At 54.7% G+C, this 15,859-nt stretch overlaps 7 protein-coding genes across 7 annotated transcripts; 3 read left to right on the top strand and 4 right to left on the bottom strand.

Moving 5' to 3' along the window:
* Positions 1-1,326: 1,326 nt before the first annotated feature.
* On the top strand, positions 1,327-3,134 carry BO70DRAFT_302200 (FHA domain protein; the record flags this gene model as incomplete). Its single annotated transcript, XM_025539740.1, has 3 exons — positions 1,327-2,339; positions 2,388-2,488; positions 2,521-3,134. The coding sequence occupies 3 exons, from the start codon at positions 1,327-1,329 to the stop codon at positions 3,132-3,134; spliced, it is 1,728 nt and encodes a 575-aa protein (XP_025394525.1).
* Positions 3,135-4,584: 1,450 nt separating this feature from the next.
* dprB lies at positions 4,585-6,503 on the bottom strand. The gene is made up of 3 exons (XM_025544400.1): positions 5,890-6,503; positions 5,409-5,813; positions 4,585-5,336 (listed from the first exon to the last, which is right to left on the bottom strand). Exons 1-3 carry the CDS (start codon positions 6,035-6,037, stop codon positions 4,741-4,743), a joined length of 1,149 nt encoding a protein of 382 aa, XP_025394526.1. The 5' UTR covers positions 6,038-6,503; the 3' UTR covers positions 4,585-4,740.
* A 2,717-nt stretch (positions 6,504-9,220) lies between these two features.
* Positions 9,221-9,408, bottom strand: BO70DRAFT_366700 (uncharacterized protein). The gene has a single exon (XM_025544401.1). It carries the CDS (start codon positions 9,400-9,402, stop codon positions 9,235-9,237), a length of 168 nt encoding a protein of 55 aa, XP_025394527.1. The 5' UTR covers positions 9,403-9,408; the 3' UTR covers positions 9,221-9,234.
* Positions 9,374-10,692, top strand: BO70DRAFT_366701 (bestrophin family protein). The gene is made up of 2 exons (XM_025544402.1): positions 9,374-9,912; positions 10,011-10,692. The coding sequence occupies exons 1-2, from the start codon at positions 9,458-9,460 to the stop codon at positions 10,387-10,389; spliced, it is 834 nt and encodes a 277-aa protein (XP_025394528.1). The 5' UTR covers positions 9,374-9,457; the 3' UTR covers positions 10,390-10,692.
* Positions 10,384-12,027, bottom strand: BO70DRAFT_185534 (uncharacterized protein). Its single transcript, XM_025538469.1, has 7 exons — positions 11,848-12,027; positions 11,648-11,794; positions 11,449-11,598; positions 11,267-11,395; positions 11,050-11,211; positions 10,841-10,995; positions 10,384-10,785 (listed from the first exon to the last, which is right to left on the bottom strand). Exons 1-7 carry the CDS (start codon positions 11,992-11,994, stop codon positions 10,569-10,571), a joined length of 1,107 nt encoding a protein of 368 aa, XP_025394529.1. The 5' UTR covers positions 11,995-12,027; the 3' UTR covers positions 10,384-10,568.
* Positions 12,028-12,240: 213 nt separating this feature from the next.
* Positions 12,241-15,040, top strand: vp16 (tethering complex subunit VPS16; the record flags this gene model as incomplete). Its single annotated transcript, XM_025548403.1, has 7 exons — positions 12,241-12,385; positions 12,442-12,548; positions 12,605-12,733; positions 12,786-13,279; positions 13,326-13,420; positions 13,468-14,738; positions 14,792-15,040. The coding sequence occupies 7 exons, from the start codon at positions 12,241-12,243 to the stop codon at positions 15,038-15,040; spliced, it is 2,490 nt and encodes an 829-aa protein (XP_025394530.1).
* Positions 15,041-15,067: 27 nt separating this feature from the next.
* On the bottom strand, positions 15,068-15,732 carry BO70DRAFT_390820 (Alb1 domain-containing protein; the record flags this gene model as incomplete). The annotated part of the gene is made up of 3 exons (XM_025546191.1): positions 15,694-15,732; positions 15,343-15,635; positions 15,068-15,274 (listed from the first exon to the last, which is right to left on the bottom strand). The coding sequence occupies exons 1-3, from the start codon at positions 15,707-15,709 to the stop codon at positions 15,068-15,070; spliced, it is 516 nt and encodes a 171-aa protein (XP_025394531.1). The 5' UTR covers positions 15,710-15,732.
* Between the last annotated feature and the right edge of the window lie 127 nt (positions 15,733-15,859).

Here is a 15,859-nt window from a genome sequence, read left to right on the forward strand (position 1 = left end):
CCAAGTGCGGAGGCACCCAGCGGGATCCTGGTTCATCCTCTGCGCCATCCTCCGGATGATAGACCGACTTGGGGTGGTGAGGATCTTGTAGTGAGGGAGGGGGCTCGTCATCGCCTGCCTCCTAATCCCGAACAATGCAGGCCGGGAATGCCCAGACATGGCTTGACTGCACTGCACTCACTCGAAGACAGGCCAGGCCGTTGAAATACTCTTCTTACATCAGCAGGGTTCATCTGGGTCTGATACTCCTGTGAGACCGTGATACGATCTGTCAGGCCCAATAACTAATCCAATCCTCCCTGACTAACCCTGACTGCAGGCTGGTAACTACTTGGCAGGGCTGGCGTATCCCGTGTAAATACTCCGTAGCGAGTGACGACAATGGAAGGGCAGTGGAAGGAATCTTTGCAGGAGGCCATCCATGGTTGTCAGTGTTTCGGAGGGAAGGGGGGGCAAGCCAGTAGGTCAGTCCCGTGAGAAGTCGCCGCCCCGACCCTCTTCCTCCTCATTGAGGATATGGTGCGATGTCGTTAGATACTACTGCTTTAACTAGTAGAACGACTACTACTTCACTACTACTCACTCTCCTTCAACCTGCACATTCCACTCGCCCCACTGGGAAAGATCTTACCATCTGACTCGCATGGTTGCCATCCTTTTCCGGCATTCCAGCAGCGAGGCGTTCTCCCGACGCCCTGCGCTCGCCCATTTCTCTCGCTCTCTCTCTCTCTCTCTCTCTCTCCTTTGCCCTTCTCCTTTCTTCATCACCGTTCCTCCTACTCTGCCTTTGCCTTCTCCCCCAGTCCTTTCCCCCTTGCCCTGATCGCCTGCGTCAGTTCCCACACTCGGCTTCATCCTGACCCAGAGGAACCCGATTTGCCTCCGGCTCCACCATCTTGAACCATTGCCATGCGTCGTCGCATCGACCGGCAACTCTAAACATCACCCACTCAGCGACCGATCTGACTGAATCCCAGAAGATCCCAATTTAGGGCTGTCGTGCCGATCGCAGAAGTGAAGCTGGGATCGTTCGATTTTTTTTTTTCTTCTTGACTTGGTGATAAAAATAGTTGGGCAGGACACTTCTTATTACTACGGAGAGGGAAGACGGATCTTATTTCTATTCTACTACAATCACTATTGCTGCTGCTACTTTGCCGCTTCTCCTTTACTTCTGACAGTGACTCTCGCCTGGTCCAACGCTCTTGTTGTTTGTGTTGGCCCGCACCCGCAGTAGTTAGTCGCAGCAGCAGCAGCAGCAGCAGCAGCGCCGCCCGCCGCCCGCCGAGCAGCAGCAACGCAGAAGGACGACCGACGACTGGCCCCATGTCTGCATCCGTTTCCGCCTCCGCCTCCTCCAACCTCCCATCCGACTCTCGCTCGGGGCCCCTCCGTCGCCTAAGCCAACTGCGTGCCTACACCCAACTGCACTTTTCCGCGCAGCCCTCCTCCTCCTCATCCTCCTCCAACGCCCCTCGTGTCTCGCGCCGTCATACGCTCGGCAATCGAGTTTCCTGGTTTTCTCCCGCCTCCACCGGAACCGAGTCTGCCCACCTCACGCCTGTGGGGACAACCAACTCGGGCCCATGCCCGGAAACTGAACAGCCGTCCACCTTCGCCCGCTATAGTTCCGTTTTTTTCCCCAGCTACCGCGGCCTCGACATTGACCTGCGCTCGTCTCTCCCCCATCCCGAGTCCGCCAGCTCATCCCCGTCCAACGATACCATGTCGCGGCCGAGGGGATCTTCCCAGGCGCTCGATGTGAGGCCCGACCTCGAGGGATCCAGCCCCTCAGGATCAGGCAATCTCCACGCGGGCGCCCTGGAGTCGGCCGACCCCGTCATGTCGGAGAATCCGTCCACCTCGTCCCCGCGACCGAAGCAGAAGGCCACCATCCGCTTCTTCTCCCACCAGGACTCCCACCAGAGCTCGCGACCCTCCCTGCCCTTCATCCCGGTCTCGCGCACGTTGCCGTCCGAAAGTTGCGTCATCCGCGTGGGGCGATACTCCGAGCGCGATGGGCTGCCCGTGGCCAACCCGACCGAGCCCTCCGATGCTCCCGTGGGGTTCAAGTCGAAGGTCGTGAGTCGGAAGCATTGCGAGTTTCTATACCTGAACGGCCAGTGGCACGTCAAGGATGTCGGAAGTTCCTCAGGGACGTTTCTGAACCACATGCGACTGAGCCAGCCCAACATGCCGTCTCGGCTGTACAGTGTGAAAGATGGCGATATCGTGCAGCTGGGGATTGACTTCCGCGGAGGCGAGGAGATGATCTTTCGCTGCGTGCGCATACGGATCGAGTGTAACCGGTCCTGGCAGCAGCAGCCGAACGAGTTTAAGTACGGCATCCTTTTTGTATTGTTGAATACAGGCTAATGGCGATATAGCAAAAACACGGAAAGTCTAATCAAGAACCTGGGCAAGGGAGAAACGGCGGACTACTCTGGGTGTCGGGAATGCTCGATCTGTCTGGGATCTGTGCTGGTTCGTCTCCATTCTCTCAAGTTTCCATTCGAGGAGCTAATGTCTTGAAGCGGCCTTACCAGTGTCTGTTCATGGCGGCCTGCGCGCACGTCTGGCATTACAAATGCGTCAGTCGTCTCATCCACACGCCCGACTACCCCATGTTCCAGTGCCCGAATTGCCGCGCCTATACCGATCTGAGCGCCGAGGTCGATGATACGAACGATATTGAGGAGGAAGCCAAACAAGCTGCGTCGGCGGAGAAGCAAGGCTCGTCCGAAGCCTCTCGGTCGGGAACGCCCTCCCACCAGCCGGAAGCCGAGCCCGCCCGGGAAGCGGTACAGAGCTCGTTTGACGACCACCGATCGGGCAGTCTGCCGGTCGAGGCGGGTCTGGCTGCCAATATTGAGAACATGCACCTTCACGACACCGATGCGTCGGACGCGGAACCTGCGCCCGCACCAACTTCGAATCCCGAGGCCACCCTCTCCAACGGCAGCGAGGTCCCTGGCTGGCAGTCTCTGACCCAGACCCCCAGCACGATTCAGACCCGACAGCCACACCTGCGCGCCGATACCCCGGTGCGATCGGAGTCGTCGGACGACAATCCCCTCACGCCCCTGAATGATTCCGGCCCGTTGGCGCTCGACGGGCGAGCGGCCGTGCCTTGAGATAGTGGTCGTGAACATGAAAACTTGGACATTTTTTTACCCCCAGACATCTGGACAAATCGCATATTCACATCTGCACTATTTTTACCGAGCTGGCAGTCCTGCATACATACAGTCCGTCGACTGAGCCATTTCCTTCCCCTCCGAACACATCCCATTGTTACCTACCAGTTCTAGCATCGAGCATTGCGTTGTTGTTTTCCTCCCCCCGCCAATCGAAGATCACTTATACCCATTTGCAGCATACTTTCTCTCTCTCTCTCCCTCTCTCTCTCTCTCCCCCCCTCCCTCTCTGTCTCTGTTTCTCCCTCGCTTCGCATTTGTTCGGCGGTGGCTCTTCGCCGTCCCTCTCGCATGCATCGGACTGCCGTGCCATGCCGTGCCATGTCTCGAACGACCGGTACCAGGACCAGCTTTGGGGCCCTTAAATTTCATCATTCCCCGACAATTTGGCGTTGGTGGTGGATGGATGGATGGATGGATGGATGGGTGCATGAGTGTGATCGGCAGTCGTCGGTTAGTCACTGACCTGCTACTACACTACTACTATTACTTACTTATGGTACTTATGGTCGACCATTTTTTTTCTTTTCTTTTCTTTTCTTTTTCTTCAATTCTGTTTTTTCTTTTTTTCTTTTTTTTTTTTTTTTTCCCATCTTTGGTGGCGCGGGTCGAGATGTAGATAGTATCTATACATGCATATTACGCTATAGTCACTTACCTTAATTCCCCCTCGTGATTAGTAGCTCCTATTCTTCTACGGTATATTTTCATAATTAGCGGTTAGTTGTTGTCAAGTGGCTTGACTGACTGATTGACTCATTGACTGTCTGTCTGTCTGTATGTCTATCTTTTAATCTGTCTTCTACGCCTACTGTATCTATCTGATAAAGGTATATAGGTATAGGTAGTACAGTACAGTACTCTGTACCCCGTCTCAGAATCCTAAGTATAGGTCCTACTAGGCAGGCAGGCAGGCAGGCAGGCAGGTAAGTAGAAAGGTAGGTAGGCAAGTAAAATAAGTAGGTAGCATCTACTATCTATCCATTCCACCAGCAATCCATAAACAAGTAAGTAATCAATCAAGATCGATCACGCAAAGCCCGTTGACGTTCCAACACCGCTGCTTTGACTACCTACTTACCTACCTACCTACCTACCTACCTACCTACCTACCTACCTACCTACCTATCACAGATACAAAAGACCAACGATTAGTTACTTTTCTGCCTATGTTATGGAGTATGGAGTGTGGAGTACGAGTTGGCGATTTACAAGGAACATCAACAAGCTTGATAGATGGATAGATGGATGGATGGATTGATAGATTCATTAAATTGAAAACAACACTGATAAAAGTACAAGTTATCTTCGTAGGCAAAGGTAATTAATAAATAACCCGCTGGTATCAAACAAACCCGAGCCACAATCTCATAATCGTATCGTAACAACCCGAAATAAGTGCGCATAGCCATAATCATATCGTAACAGCGTCAGTGGGACGGGGGGGGGAAAAGATTCAAGTCAGCTACCATAACATAAGTGGCAGAGTCGGTCAGTCAGTCAATCACTCAAGACTAGACATCTAGATCCCTTGAAGAATCCCTTAGAATCCCCGCTGAGTACCCAAAGTGCCCCTGTTGTCCAAATCCGAATCGACACGGGGATCAAGCTTGTTCGCGACGTTAGAGCCATGAGGACCAGCCGTGGCGTGGGAGCCAGTGCCAGGGGCATTGTAGCTGCTGCTGGCGAGACCCTGGTGACGGGCACGGTTGTCGCGGTCCGAGTCGACCCGGGGATCAACCTTGTTCATCAGGTTGGAGTCATGAGGGCCGGCGTTCGTGCTGCCAGCGCCAGTACCGTATCCGGTGCCAGCGCCAGCGCCAGCGCCGGTGGTGCCGGTGGTGTATTCGCCAGGGAGGCCGCCGCTGCCGACACCAGAGCCGACGCCAGAGCTGGGGGCGCCGTAGTTGGAGGTGTGGTGGCCGTGGTGGGTGTTGGTGCCAGTGCTAGATCCAAGGCCGGTCGATGTGCCCGTGGGACCCGTGGTGCCGGTGGTGTATTCGCCGGGGAAACCACCAGAGCCGACGCCAGAGCCGACGCCAGAGCTGGGAGCGCCATAGTTGGAGGTGTGGTGACCATGGTGGGTGTTGGTGTTTCCAAGGCCGGTGCCAGTGCCAGAGAGTCCAGCGGCGCGGTTGTCTATACGGTTGGTTAGTCTTTCCTTTATACGAATGAATCGAAGGGGAAAGAAAGGGTGGATGGGTAACATACCCCGATCACTATCCACGCGAGGATCCATCTTGTTCACGACGCCGGTATCATGAGGGCCCTGCGGACCGCCCAGCGCCTCATGACGAACACGGTTATCGCGGTCCGAGTCGACGCGGGGATCAGCCTTGTTGGCGAGCTTCGAGTCGTGCGGGCCGGTGGTTGCGCCGCCGCCGCTCATGGTAGGCTGGGCGCGGTGGTCGCGGTCTGAGTCGACACGGGGGTCGGCCTTGTTGGCGAGCTTGGAGTCGTGGGGGCCGTGGGTGGTGGAGGTGTTGCTGAAGCCACCGGGCTGGGCGCGGTGGTCTCGGTCGGAGTCGACGCGGGGGTCGGCCTTGTTGGCTGTGCTGGAGGAGTGAGGGCCTTGGGCGGTCGTGGTGGTGGTGGATGGTTGGCTGGCGCGGGCTTCTATATTATTGAGGGGGTTCGTTAGAAGGTGGTTGAGGAGGGATGGAAGGATGGAGGAAGAGGGGCTTGGACTTACCGGCTTCACTGTCGACGCGGGGGTCGAGCTTGTTGGCGATCTTGGAGGAGTGAGGGCCGTTGGAGGCAGTGTTGTTGGTGGTGGAGGTGTTGGAGGAGTCGTGATGGCCGGTCACGGCATCCTTAACCTTGTGGATGATTCCAGACATGATGCTTTTTTTAGTTGAGATATGGAAAGGAAGGAGAGTTGATAACTTGAGAAGTCTTGATGCTTTACTAGAAAGTCTTGTTGTTATTGTTATGATGGTTGTGTTGTTGATGAGGAGAAGATACTGAAGTCCACCGATGCCTGAGGGGGTTTATATAGCTTCTGCCCTCCACAGACATGACGTAAGTGCGGTAGACAAAGAGGTGCCACTTGCGGTGCTATTCACAACTGGTACGAGCGAGGTCAGTTGGCGATTCACTCGAGGGGCTTCCTGCTTCATGATGACGTTCGGATGTGCTAATTAATGATGGGCCAGCCAGTCACGACTTCCAGCCTAGGGTTCGAGGGACTATGACCAGAGCGGCAGGGGTGGTGGTCGCCCGCGTCGATCGCTACGCTGGATCGGGAGCTGGAGCTCTGGCCCCGGCCCATGCAGGGCATAGGGCGGCACTAAGGAGGTGTTTAATTGCGACCCCGTACTTTCTACTATTATTCCTGTATCATAGTAAGTACGTAGTATCTTGGTGGTAGCCTGGCAGGCGAGCAGGCGATGCCGTTGTCGATCATGACGGCCTTGATGACCTCAGCCCAGTCGGCGCAACTGAATGGCGTCGGCCAAGCCTGCAGCTGGGGCTGTGATTGGGCTCGAGGCCACAGGTTGTGGGGGTCAGGGGCCATTTGGTCCCACCGCGTGGCTCCACCTCCCGCGGATGAAAGTGGTCCCCGATCTAATCAATGCCGGTCCTCCCCCTCCAGTCCCTGCCATCGCCATGCAAGATAAACTCGCCCTCTGGCGATTGCCTGTGCGTGTTTCCCGTGTGCACGGTCATATCATTGGGGGCGTCTCGTCTCGAACTTGTCCTTATACCTGTGGGCTGTGACTGTGGCTTTTTCTTCTCTTCTCTTCTACTACTGTGACTCGGTACATGGTTGACGATCCGACAGTTCGTACCGATCTTCACCCTGCCGCTTTACATCACCGGCTGGCCCGACCCAGGGAATGAATGGTAGGCGGTTCGGCACCCGGGGCTATCACTGCCTGTTTCATGCTATACGTGTTGAAGGGGTAGTGTTGTTTCACTCTGGATGATGCAATATAGTGCTTCATTCCTGCAGTGAAATGATCATGATGATGTGTTGGCTGTGGGAGTCAATGCGCATGGCGGGACCCGATGGAATGGACTGGAAAGGACGGTGCCTGAAACGGACTTGCTGCTTTGGTGGTACGGGAAGGTCTAAAAACAGATTCCGGGGTAAGCACCTTCAGTCTGGACGGACACGAATTGTGTCTCTTGATATCTATGGAATCGAAACGATTCACCGAGGTCGAGATCGATTCATTGGAAACTCGACCCTCGGAAGTTGTACCGCTGCAAATCAACACCAGATGCTATGACAGCCCACACCCTCTTTCGAACCTCAGTGAAGAGAATTGTCGTTCGTCACCTTGGTAAAACCAAACGATGACAGAAGGTGCTTATTCTATCACGATTTTCAAGGACCCGGATACATTGCGCAGCACTGTTGGTGGAGAAGGCCAGACCGAATACAAGAATGCGACATGGTTGAGGCCTTATCATGGTCCCACCCAGGCCCCAAAAGACCGGACAGAGTAATCAAACCCATTGCAATATTGACGGTGTTTGCCATGAGGACCACTAACCAACCACAGTACAACAAACTGATCTAGTTCTTAAACTGGCGGCAGTTGGAGCCCACAAAGTATCCCTGAGGAAGACTGAGCTGCCTTCTTCGCGGTCGGTAGGTTTCCGATGACACGTTTCCTATGGGATGTAATTTGCAGAGTGAATTTATCAGGTGGTGCTCAGCCGGGATGTCATGTAGATTGAGGATGGAATTCGGAAAGCCTCTCCTATATGCTTCAGCAGCGATTCATCATGAAATGTTTCCGCGTATTCGTCACGAACAGCGTCATTTCTGACAAATATGCATCTCCTAACTAGGACAAGCACACGTTGAGGGAGACTGGATGGCCATCATTCACCAGGACACCACCTCGAGACAATCCAACAAGTCCAGCGATGTAGTCTGTCTAGAATCTTGGCTACTGACTGAGTGTAGTATAAACAAAGAACCAACCCAATCTCGGCGACCTTTTCGAGTCGAAGATGGAACAAAGGAGAGTGTTGGTTAAGATTACTTTTTTTTTTTTTTTTCTTTTGGAAATTTCTGACTGTCCAAGAATAGAAGTGCGATTTATTTGCTCTTTATACCTGGGTAGGCAAACTAGTAGATGCCTTATCGTGTGCACTCGACCTATGAGAATGGCCAAAGCGGAAACATAAACCACAATATATTTGACCCCTCAACCAAGCTCATCGCATTTTACACAAAGTATTCAGTTCTTCCCCATCTCACCTACCCCAACTTTCAACCCGAAAAAAACTTCATAGCGGTTCCTCTCCGTCAGAATCCCTCCAACGCTATCTGCCTCAGACTCACTCATGAGTGGTGCGGCAGATAGTACTCACCATGACCAACCAGCGCATCCATCACCTATGCTGATCCCCCACAATCCAAATGACACCCTCCCCCCCCCCTATTCTTTCCTATTTCTTCCCTCCAAATCCCCATCCGACAACAATATCACTGCTAGAAAAACATCACCGGGCGTACAGTAGGTAAGCGTGGGCTTTGCCACCGATCCCATTCATCGTTTTGTTTTGTTTTGTTATGTTTTGTTTCGTTTCGTTTCAGCCAGCCAGCAACTAATCCAAATCCAAGTTAGACCACCACACCACCAAACTGATTGACTGACCGCTACATGCAAACTCTTCCACCATCACATCGCCATCGCATCACATCAACTCCTGCATAAACCTATCCTCTGAGCTCATACAAAAGAGACAAAAATAATAATAATAATAATAATAGAAAGATAAAGAATCAGAACCATGCGGCTGAATTTCAGCCAACCCCCGACCCCGGCCCTAAGCCGACGAAACACCATGTTCCTGAACAACGCGCATCATTATCGCGCCGGGACCCACCCGCATCTGCTGTCGAGTCGAAGCAAACCGCGACGGTGAGGATATGTCCTGTCCGTCTTCAGATGACACGATTTGAAAAGCTGATTGTCTATCGATCGAGGGATATGAAGATGGCCGCTCGTCTTCCGATTCATCAAAGGCGCTATCCACGGGGCTATTCTGCTGCCCGTGTTCCTGCATGCCGCGTTCACGGCCTTTGTTGTCTGGCTTGACCAGTGCGTTTTTGAGACGGTCGGGCTGCCGAGTAGTATTGTATGGTCCTTGATTTGATTACAATCTTTAATCCAGACAGAGTGACGGTGACAACGCTAATAGCACCGCAGATCCCCTCCCTCTCGATAGTCGTAGGTCTCATGCTGGTCTTCCGCAACCAAACATCCTACAGCCGGTTCTGGGACGGGCGCAACAACATGAACACGATCTACACGAGCGTGCGCAACCTGGTGCGCACGATCGTCACGAACGGCTACAGCACCGCGGGGCCTCCCACGGCCGCCGAGAAAGAGGACATCGAGCGCACGATCCGCATCCTCATGGCCATTCCCTTCGCCGTCAAGAGCCATCTGCGCGCGGAATGGGGCGCCGCGTGGGCGCTCGGCAACGACGTCGCCGAGAACGGCGTCGTCGCGTTTAACCCGGACTATGCGAGTCTGCTGCCCGAGGGCTTGGTGGGCCATGAGGATGAGGGACTGGGGTTGCCGTTTCAGTTGACGTTTTTCGTGGACGGGTTTGTGAAGCGCGGTGTCGAACGGGGGTGGTTCAATGCGCCCGGGGCGAGTCAGATGCAGGCGCAGTTGAATTCGTTGACGGATGCGTATGGCAAGATGGAGACGATTAAGTTGACCCCCATTCCGGTGGCGCATTTGTGAGTACTGCTCCGTTTTTCTGCGTTTGGGTTTGGGCGGTGGTTTGGGTTTACCGGCTGCTGCTATAGGCTTGAGAGTTTGAGCTGACACGTCGAAGGATCCATCAAAAGCAGGTCCTTGCCCTCTTCGGCTGTGTTCTTCCCTTCGGCATGGTAGATGACATGGGCTGGTGGACTATCCCCATGGTCAGTCTTGTCATCTTCACGCTATACGGTATCGAAGGCATCGGTTCGCAGCTCGAAGACCCCTTCGGATACGACCGAAACGATATCAAGATGGATGCCATCGTCGGCGACGCCAAGACCGAGATCGAGGTCGTGCTGACCGAGTGGCGAAGACTGATGGCGTCGCTTGAAGTACCTCCTACCGATCAAAACATCGATGACAGTCCCGTTTCCAACGGCAGGCAGGAGGAAAAGGGGGATAAGTTCGTTCCGCCGGATATGTTTCTGACGAACCGGGCGCGAAGGTCCTGATGATGATAGGTAGTAGGGGTTGGGTTCGTATTGTCTTCAAACTGACCGCTGAGGGGGTTCAACGAGGCTGTGGGGGAGTGGGTTCGTAGATTTATGCCGCTAACGATGGAATTTTTATGTGAAACATGTATATACCGGACTGGGCCATTATCGAAGCATGCGTAAGAGACGAACAGTTGTTATAAAGGCGCCTCCAGCGTGAGCACTCCGTCTAATATCGAGTCTGGGTTGGCATACTCCAGCACCTGCGACACGGCTTTGAAATCACTCCCGTACTGCAAGCTGCGATCTTCCTCGGGGCTTGCCACAATGATCCGATGGCGGAAGACTTTCTTCGCGGCCAGCGCCACGATGGAAGGCGTGAGGTAGTCGATCCCGTGCAATACGGCAAGAAGTCTGACGGGGTTAGCGAGGTTCAAGTTTTCAACCCAGAGTGAAGGAATTAACTGACTTCGAAAACGCCTTGAAGTGGAGGTTCGATCGCGTGGAGATCCCCCCGGAGACTGCGCGACTGAGCCGCAGAAACACCGTGATGTCCTGCTGGTACCGGGCGATGTCTGCGCCGACTGTAACAGCGTTGCTGAGTTGTTGGAGATGGTCCAGTGTCTTTGTACCCGTCAGTGCCAGTTTGCAGTATCAAGAAGGAAAGGGCTGAATCACCTGACGGTCTATACCCGGATGACTCTTCTTGATTGGAGTCTCCAATTTGCGGATGACCGACGACGCCGACATCTGGCCATCGGACAGCCAGTCGGCGTTTTCTTCCAGATAGGCGAACCCGTCCTCGGTGTCATGGAAGTGTGAGATGAATATATAGTCATTCTTACCAGACGTTAGTTTTTTTTTCATAATAATATCAACAAGTGGGAGGGCATACTAGATGCGGATTCAATCCAGTTTGGTTCTGGTTCTGTTTTGCAGTGCGCACCGTAAGCGGCACGAAGAGGAATTCCGCCGGCGCTTCCAAGATCCCCGCCTGGGTGGCTAGTCGCTTGGAGTGCATCAACTGCGAGACGATGTCAGGAGGGATTCCTGCTGAAAGAGCGGTTACACACGCACCTCAAGAGCCTGACGCTGGATATCGTCGTTGACGTGGTTGAAGTTCTTGGCGATGACCACGTTGACGATCTCTCGCTTGGGCTCGATGGTGGCGGACCTGAAGCGGCCCCTGAGGTCTCGCGAGTCCTGCATGGAGGAAAGAGTCACCGACTGAACTAATCAGCGGAGATTTTCATACTGTCAGATGAGAAAAAAATACCGACTCCGTGGTCATGCGCGAGCGTGAAGGGCGAACATGGCCCTTGACGATGTCTGGGGGGAGCAGCTCGGCGCAAAAGTCATCGTAGGACGTAGCGCTCGAACAGTCCAGGATCGTGTAAGAGAGCCCGAAGGTGTTGGTGCATATCTGAACCCAGTCAGTGGTTGTCCGGATATTTCGCATATGAGGAGGTACATTACCAGCGCGAGCTCCTTTGCGACGTCATGGATGTTGGCGTCGGTCGCCTCGATGCGACAGTGCTCGTGGACCGCCAGACAGAGGAAAAGAGCTACTTCCAGGTCCGACAGCTCCAGAGCCAGACTGGTGATGTCCGAGCTGTCATCCATAATCCCGATGGGGCATTCACGGGCATGGTGCTGTTGTTGCAGCCTCCGAGGCGTTCCCGCCGGATAGAGAGACGCTGCGCACCTCAGGCACCCCTTGGACGGGCGGCCCGATCGGGTTAGCGGCGGCGGAGGCGTGAGCTGGAGCTTCGGGTGGATCGAAGAGTAGAGACACAACATATCCCCATCCCATCCCATCCCATCCCATCCCCACCCACTCCCCGTCGTTCATGACATTGCCCGTTGGAAATGGCGCCGTCCAACCCGCTGGCCAACTGGGAGCGACTGGGAGACAGCTTCTATAGGAAAGTCCCCATCTACGACGCCATCTTCGACGAGGATGTCGAGTTAGAGAACTACATCATCGCCGGCGCTCCCTACGGAGGGGCTATCGGTATGTCGGGGGATGCTGAGCTCCCATCTTCCTCGTCCCAACTAACCAGGCCCTAGCTCTGCACCGGGACGAGAGTAAACCGTACCGGTTCCGAGATGCCCAAACCGCCAAATCGAGCATCGACATCTACTCGTGCTCCGGCAAGCACATCAATCGACTCAATGTCAGTGGCTTATCATGGTCGCAGGGCCTGTATCCTTGATCTCTAACGCCTGGCAGTGGGAGTATGGCACCATTCGGGGTCTCGGCTGGTCCGACAAGGAAGAACTCCTGGTGATCACCGAGGACGGCACCGTCAGACGGTACTTTGGCCTGTACGGCGATTTCACTTCCTTCTCGCTAGGGAATGTAAGGCTTCCGAGAATCGGATTGCGCTGCGCTCCTATTGACGTTCGTGCAGGGTGCTGAGGATTATGGCGTGAGGGCCTGCCGGTTCTGGACCTCCGGGTTTGTTGCTCTACTCTCCAATAACCAGTTGGTTGCGGTGTCGAACTACGATGAGCCCCGGCCGAAGCTGCTCGCGCCTTGTCCGGAAGGGGAAGTCTCGTCCTGGTCTTTGATACCGCCAGCCTACACGCTGTCCCGCTCAGTGGAGGTGCTGCTTGCCGTTGATAAAACGGTTTACCTGGTCGACCCCACGGAGGCAGAGGATAAGGTGCTTCAGAATGGACCTTTTAAGCACGCCAGTGTGTCACCAACCGGGAGATTCGTTGCACTAATCACAGCTGAAGGAACGGTTTGGGTGGTCAGCAGTGACTTCCAAAGTAAGTACAGCGAGTACGACCCAGACTCGCGGGTCACCCCCCGGACGGTTGACTGGTGCGGCGATGATGCCGTGGTCATTGCGTGGGAAGACGAGGTCCATCTCATTGGGCCAAATGGTGTTGCCGCGAGGTATGGCTCTTGAACACCACGGTTAATGTGTCACTGACAAGCCAAGGTACTATTATGATGGTACAGTCCATGTCGTGCCAGAATTCGACGGTGTGCGCTTGATCACCAATGATACATGCGAGTTCTTGCATAAAGTTGTTGGTGAGTTACCATGTCGCCTGGTGTTTGAAAGTTCTAACGGGTGGAAGATGTCACCGAGGCGATCTTCCGACTGGGGTCTACCTCCCCTGCCTCCGTCCTCTTGGACTCGATAGACCTTCTGGAGAAGAAGTCCCCCAAAGCCGACGAGAACATCCAACGCATTCGACCGAGCTTGCCAGAGGCGGTTGACACCTGCGTGAAAGCCGCTGGCCATGAATTCGACCCACAGTGGCAAAAGCGCTTGCTGAAGGCTGCCTCGTTCGGAAAGTCTGTCCTGGACTTGTATAATAGCGATGAATTCGTCGAGATGACCGAGAAGCTCCGAGTTTTGAAGGCAGTGCGGGAGTACCAAATCGGACTGCCGCTTTCCTACGAGCAATACATGCGTCTCACCCCGGAAAGGCTCATCGAGCGCTTGGTGAACAGGCACGAATATCTCCTTGCCATCCGCATCTCCGAATATCTTGAGCTTCCCGCCGATCGGATCTACGTGCACTGGGCCAGCCAGAAGGTCAAGGTTTCCTCGGTGGACGATGATGCCGTCTGCAAGCTCATCGTCCAGAGACTGGAAGGCAAGCCGGGCATCTCGTTCGAGCTGATCGCACAAGCGGCTTACGACGAAGGACGGGCTCACCTAGCCACCCAGCTTTTGAACCACGAGCCCCGGGCTGGAAAGCAGGTTCCGCTATTGTTGAATATGGAGGAGGACGAGATCGCCTTGGATAAGGCCATCGAAAGTGGAGATGCCGATCTGGTGAATTTTGTTCTGTTACACCTGAAAACCAAGCTACCTCTCGCCAGCTTCTTCAGGACGATCAACACTCGTCCTATGGCGTCCGCTCTCGTGGAAACTACCGCCCGAGGGCAGGATACGGAATTGCTGAAGGACCTCTTCTACCAGGACGATCGTCCCATTGATGGTTCGAATGTCCTACTCGCGGAGGCGCTAGAAGAGACTGAACTGCCGCGCAAGACGGACAAGCTCCAGCTCGCATCTCGCCTGCTGTCCGACTCCAAAGACCCCTCTGTTGTCTTACAGCAAAAACTACTGAACGAAGCGTCCCAGCTGCTGAAGGTCCAGGAAGGCCTGGACAAAGACCTGGCCGACCGGTCGGAGTTCCTGGGGCTGAGCTTAAACGAGACTGTCTACAGACTGATCCGATCAGGCTACGGGAAAAGAGCGCAGAAGATGCAAAGCGAATTCAGAATGCCCGAGAAGACCTTCTGGTGGTTGCGATTAAGAGCCTTGGTAGCTAAGCGCGACTGGGGGGAACTGGAAGAAATCGCGAAAAACAAGAAGTCCCCGATCGGATGGGAGGTAAGCCGACCGACCCGCAGTAGATGCGCCCATGTGCTCACAGATAACCACAGCCTTTTTACAATGAGATCCTGGGTGCTGGAAACACCAAGCTCGCTTCGTTATTTGTGCCCAAATGCACCAACCTGTCGGCCGAGGACAAGATGGAGATGTGGGTGAAATGCGGAATGATTGCAAAAGCTGGCGAGGAAGCCTTCCGGACAAAGAACGTCAACGCCCTCGAACTCCTCCAGGCGAGGGCTTCGGGGCCAGCCGCCGCTGAGATCGACCGGATGATCAACCAGCTGAGGCCAAGGAAATAGATGACTGGCGACCTGTGATGTCCGCGCTCAGGTGATGTCCTCGTCCACGTCAATGCCCGCGGGTTCGTCCGCAACGAGGTTCTGTGCGGGAACTGGCTGCAATGCGCGCTTCTTGGACTTGGACGGCGCCTCGTCATCCATCATGGCATCGTCCGAGTTGTCGCCCTCGTCGTTGAGGCCGGCGAACATCGACTTCGTCGCCGCCGCCTTGCGGTTCTGATCTTCCCACTCGGCCTACAATCCGTTCTGTCAGCACCCCTGGTAACCCGACTGGAAGAATTTTGTGTGGCATCCATCCATACCTTACGAGAGTGCACGGCCTTGGAGCGGTTGATACTGCGGTTGACCTTCTTCTCCAGCTGATCGACGACGGCCTCAGCTCTGTCCATGCCCTTCTGTTGTCTCAAGCGTTGTGCTCTGCTCTTGCTCTGCTTCCTTGATGTTTTCTTAGATACACCGGCATTTGCGCGCTCGGACAGAATCGATTCCCGCTGGACCGTGGTGTCCTGGGCCCGCGGAAGAGAGGTCAACGACTTGTCGACGTCGAGAGTGGGGGACTCTGCGCGCCGGGCGGCACGGGAATGCTTTGACTGGGCTGGAGGGAGGACATAGTGTTAGAATTAATGAACCCGAATCCTAAAACAGAGACTCACGTCTAGACTTCGCCATGGTGGTAGATGCGGACACAAAAGATGCAAGCCGCAGAAGATAATTTGTGTGGGGCCGACTATCGATAGAGAAAGCAGTGCGGGCGGCGGGAGCGACCCAAAGCGCACGCGGCTGCTTACTTGGGATTCTGCGGCGGCCGCGAATAATAAG

The sequence above is a fragment of the Aspergillus heteromorphus genome (assembly GCF_003184545.1).
Source record: "Aspergillus heteromorphus CBS 117.55 chromosome Unknown BO70scaffold_51, whole genome shotgun sequence".
Taxonomy (NCBI): Eukaryota; Fungi; Ascomycota; class Eurotiomycetes; order Eurotiales; family Aspergillaceae; genus Aspergillus; species Aspergillus heteromorphus.

What these genes read in the sequence shown, in the direction of transcription:
- BO70DRAFT_185534 (XM_025538469.1), bottom strand. Translation starts at nt 11,994, where the DNA reads ATGGATGACAGCTCGGACATCACCAGTCTGGCTCTGGAGCTGTCGGAC. An exon ending in TCGCAAAGGAGCTCGCGCTG is followed by an intron (nt 11,795 to 11,847) that starts GTAATGTACCTC and finishes GACTGGGTTCAG; the next exon opens with ATATGCACCAACACCTTCGG. An exon ending in TCCAGCGTCAGGCTCTTGAG is followed by an intron (nt 11,396 to 11,448) that starts GTGCGTGTGTAA and finishes ATCGTCTCGCAG; the next exon opens with TTGATGCACTCCAAGCGACT.
- BO70DRAFT_366700 (XM_025544401.1), bottom strand. Translation starts at nt 9,402, where the DNA reads ATGAGACCTACGACTATCGAGAGGGAGGGGATCTGCGGTGCTATTAGC.
- BO70DRAFT_366701 (XM_025544402.1), top strand. Translation starts at nt 9,458, where the DNA reads ATGAACACGATCTACACGAGCGTGCGCAACCTGGTGCGCACGATCGTC. An exon ending in CCCATTCCGGTGGCGCATTT is followed by an intron (nt 9,913 to 10,010) that starts GTGAGTACTGCT and finishes GACACGTCGAAG; the next exon opens with GATCCATCAAAAGCAGGTCC.
- dprB (XM_025544400.1), bottom strand. Translation starts at nt 6,037, where the DNA reads ATGTCTGGAATCATCCACAAGGTTAAGGATGCCGTGACCGGCCATCAC. An exon ending in CCGCGTCGACAGTGAAGCCG is followed by an intron (nt 5,814 to 5,889) that starts GTAAGTCCAAGC and finishes TCAATAATATAG; the next exon opens with AAGCCCGCGCCAGCCAACCA. An exon ending in TCGCGTGGATAGTGATCGGG is followed by an intron (nt 5,337 to 5,408) that starts GTATGTTACCCA and finishes CCAACCGTATAG; the next exon opens with ACAACCGCGCCGCTGGACTC.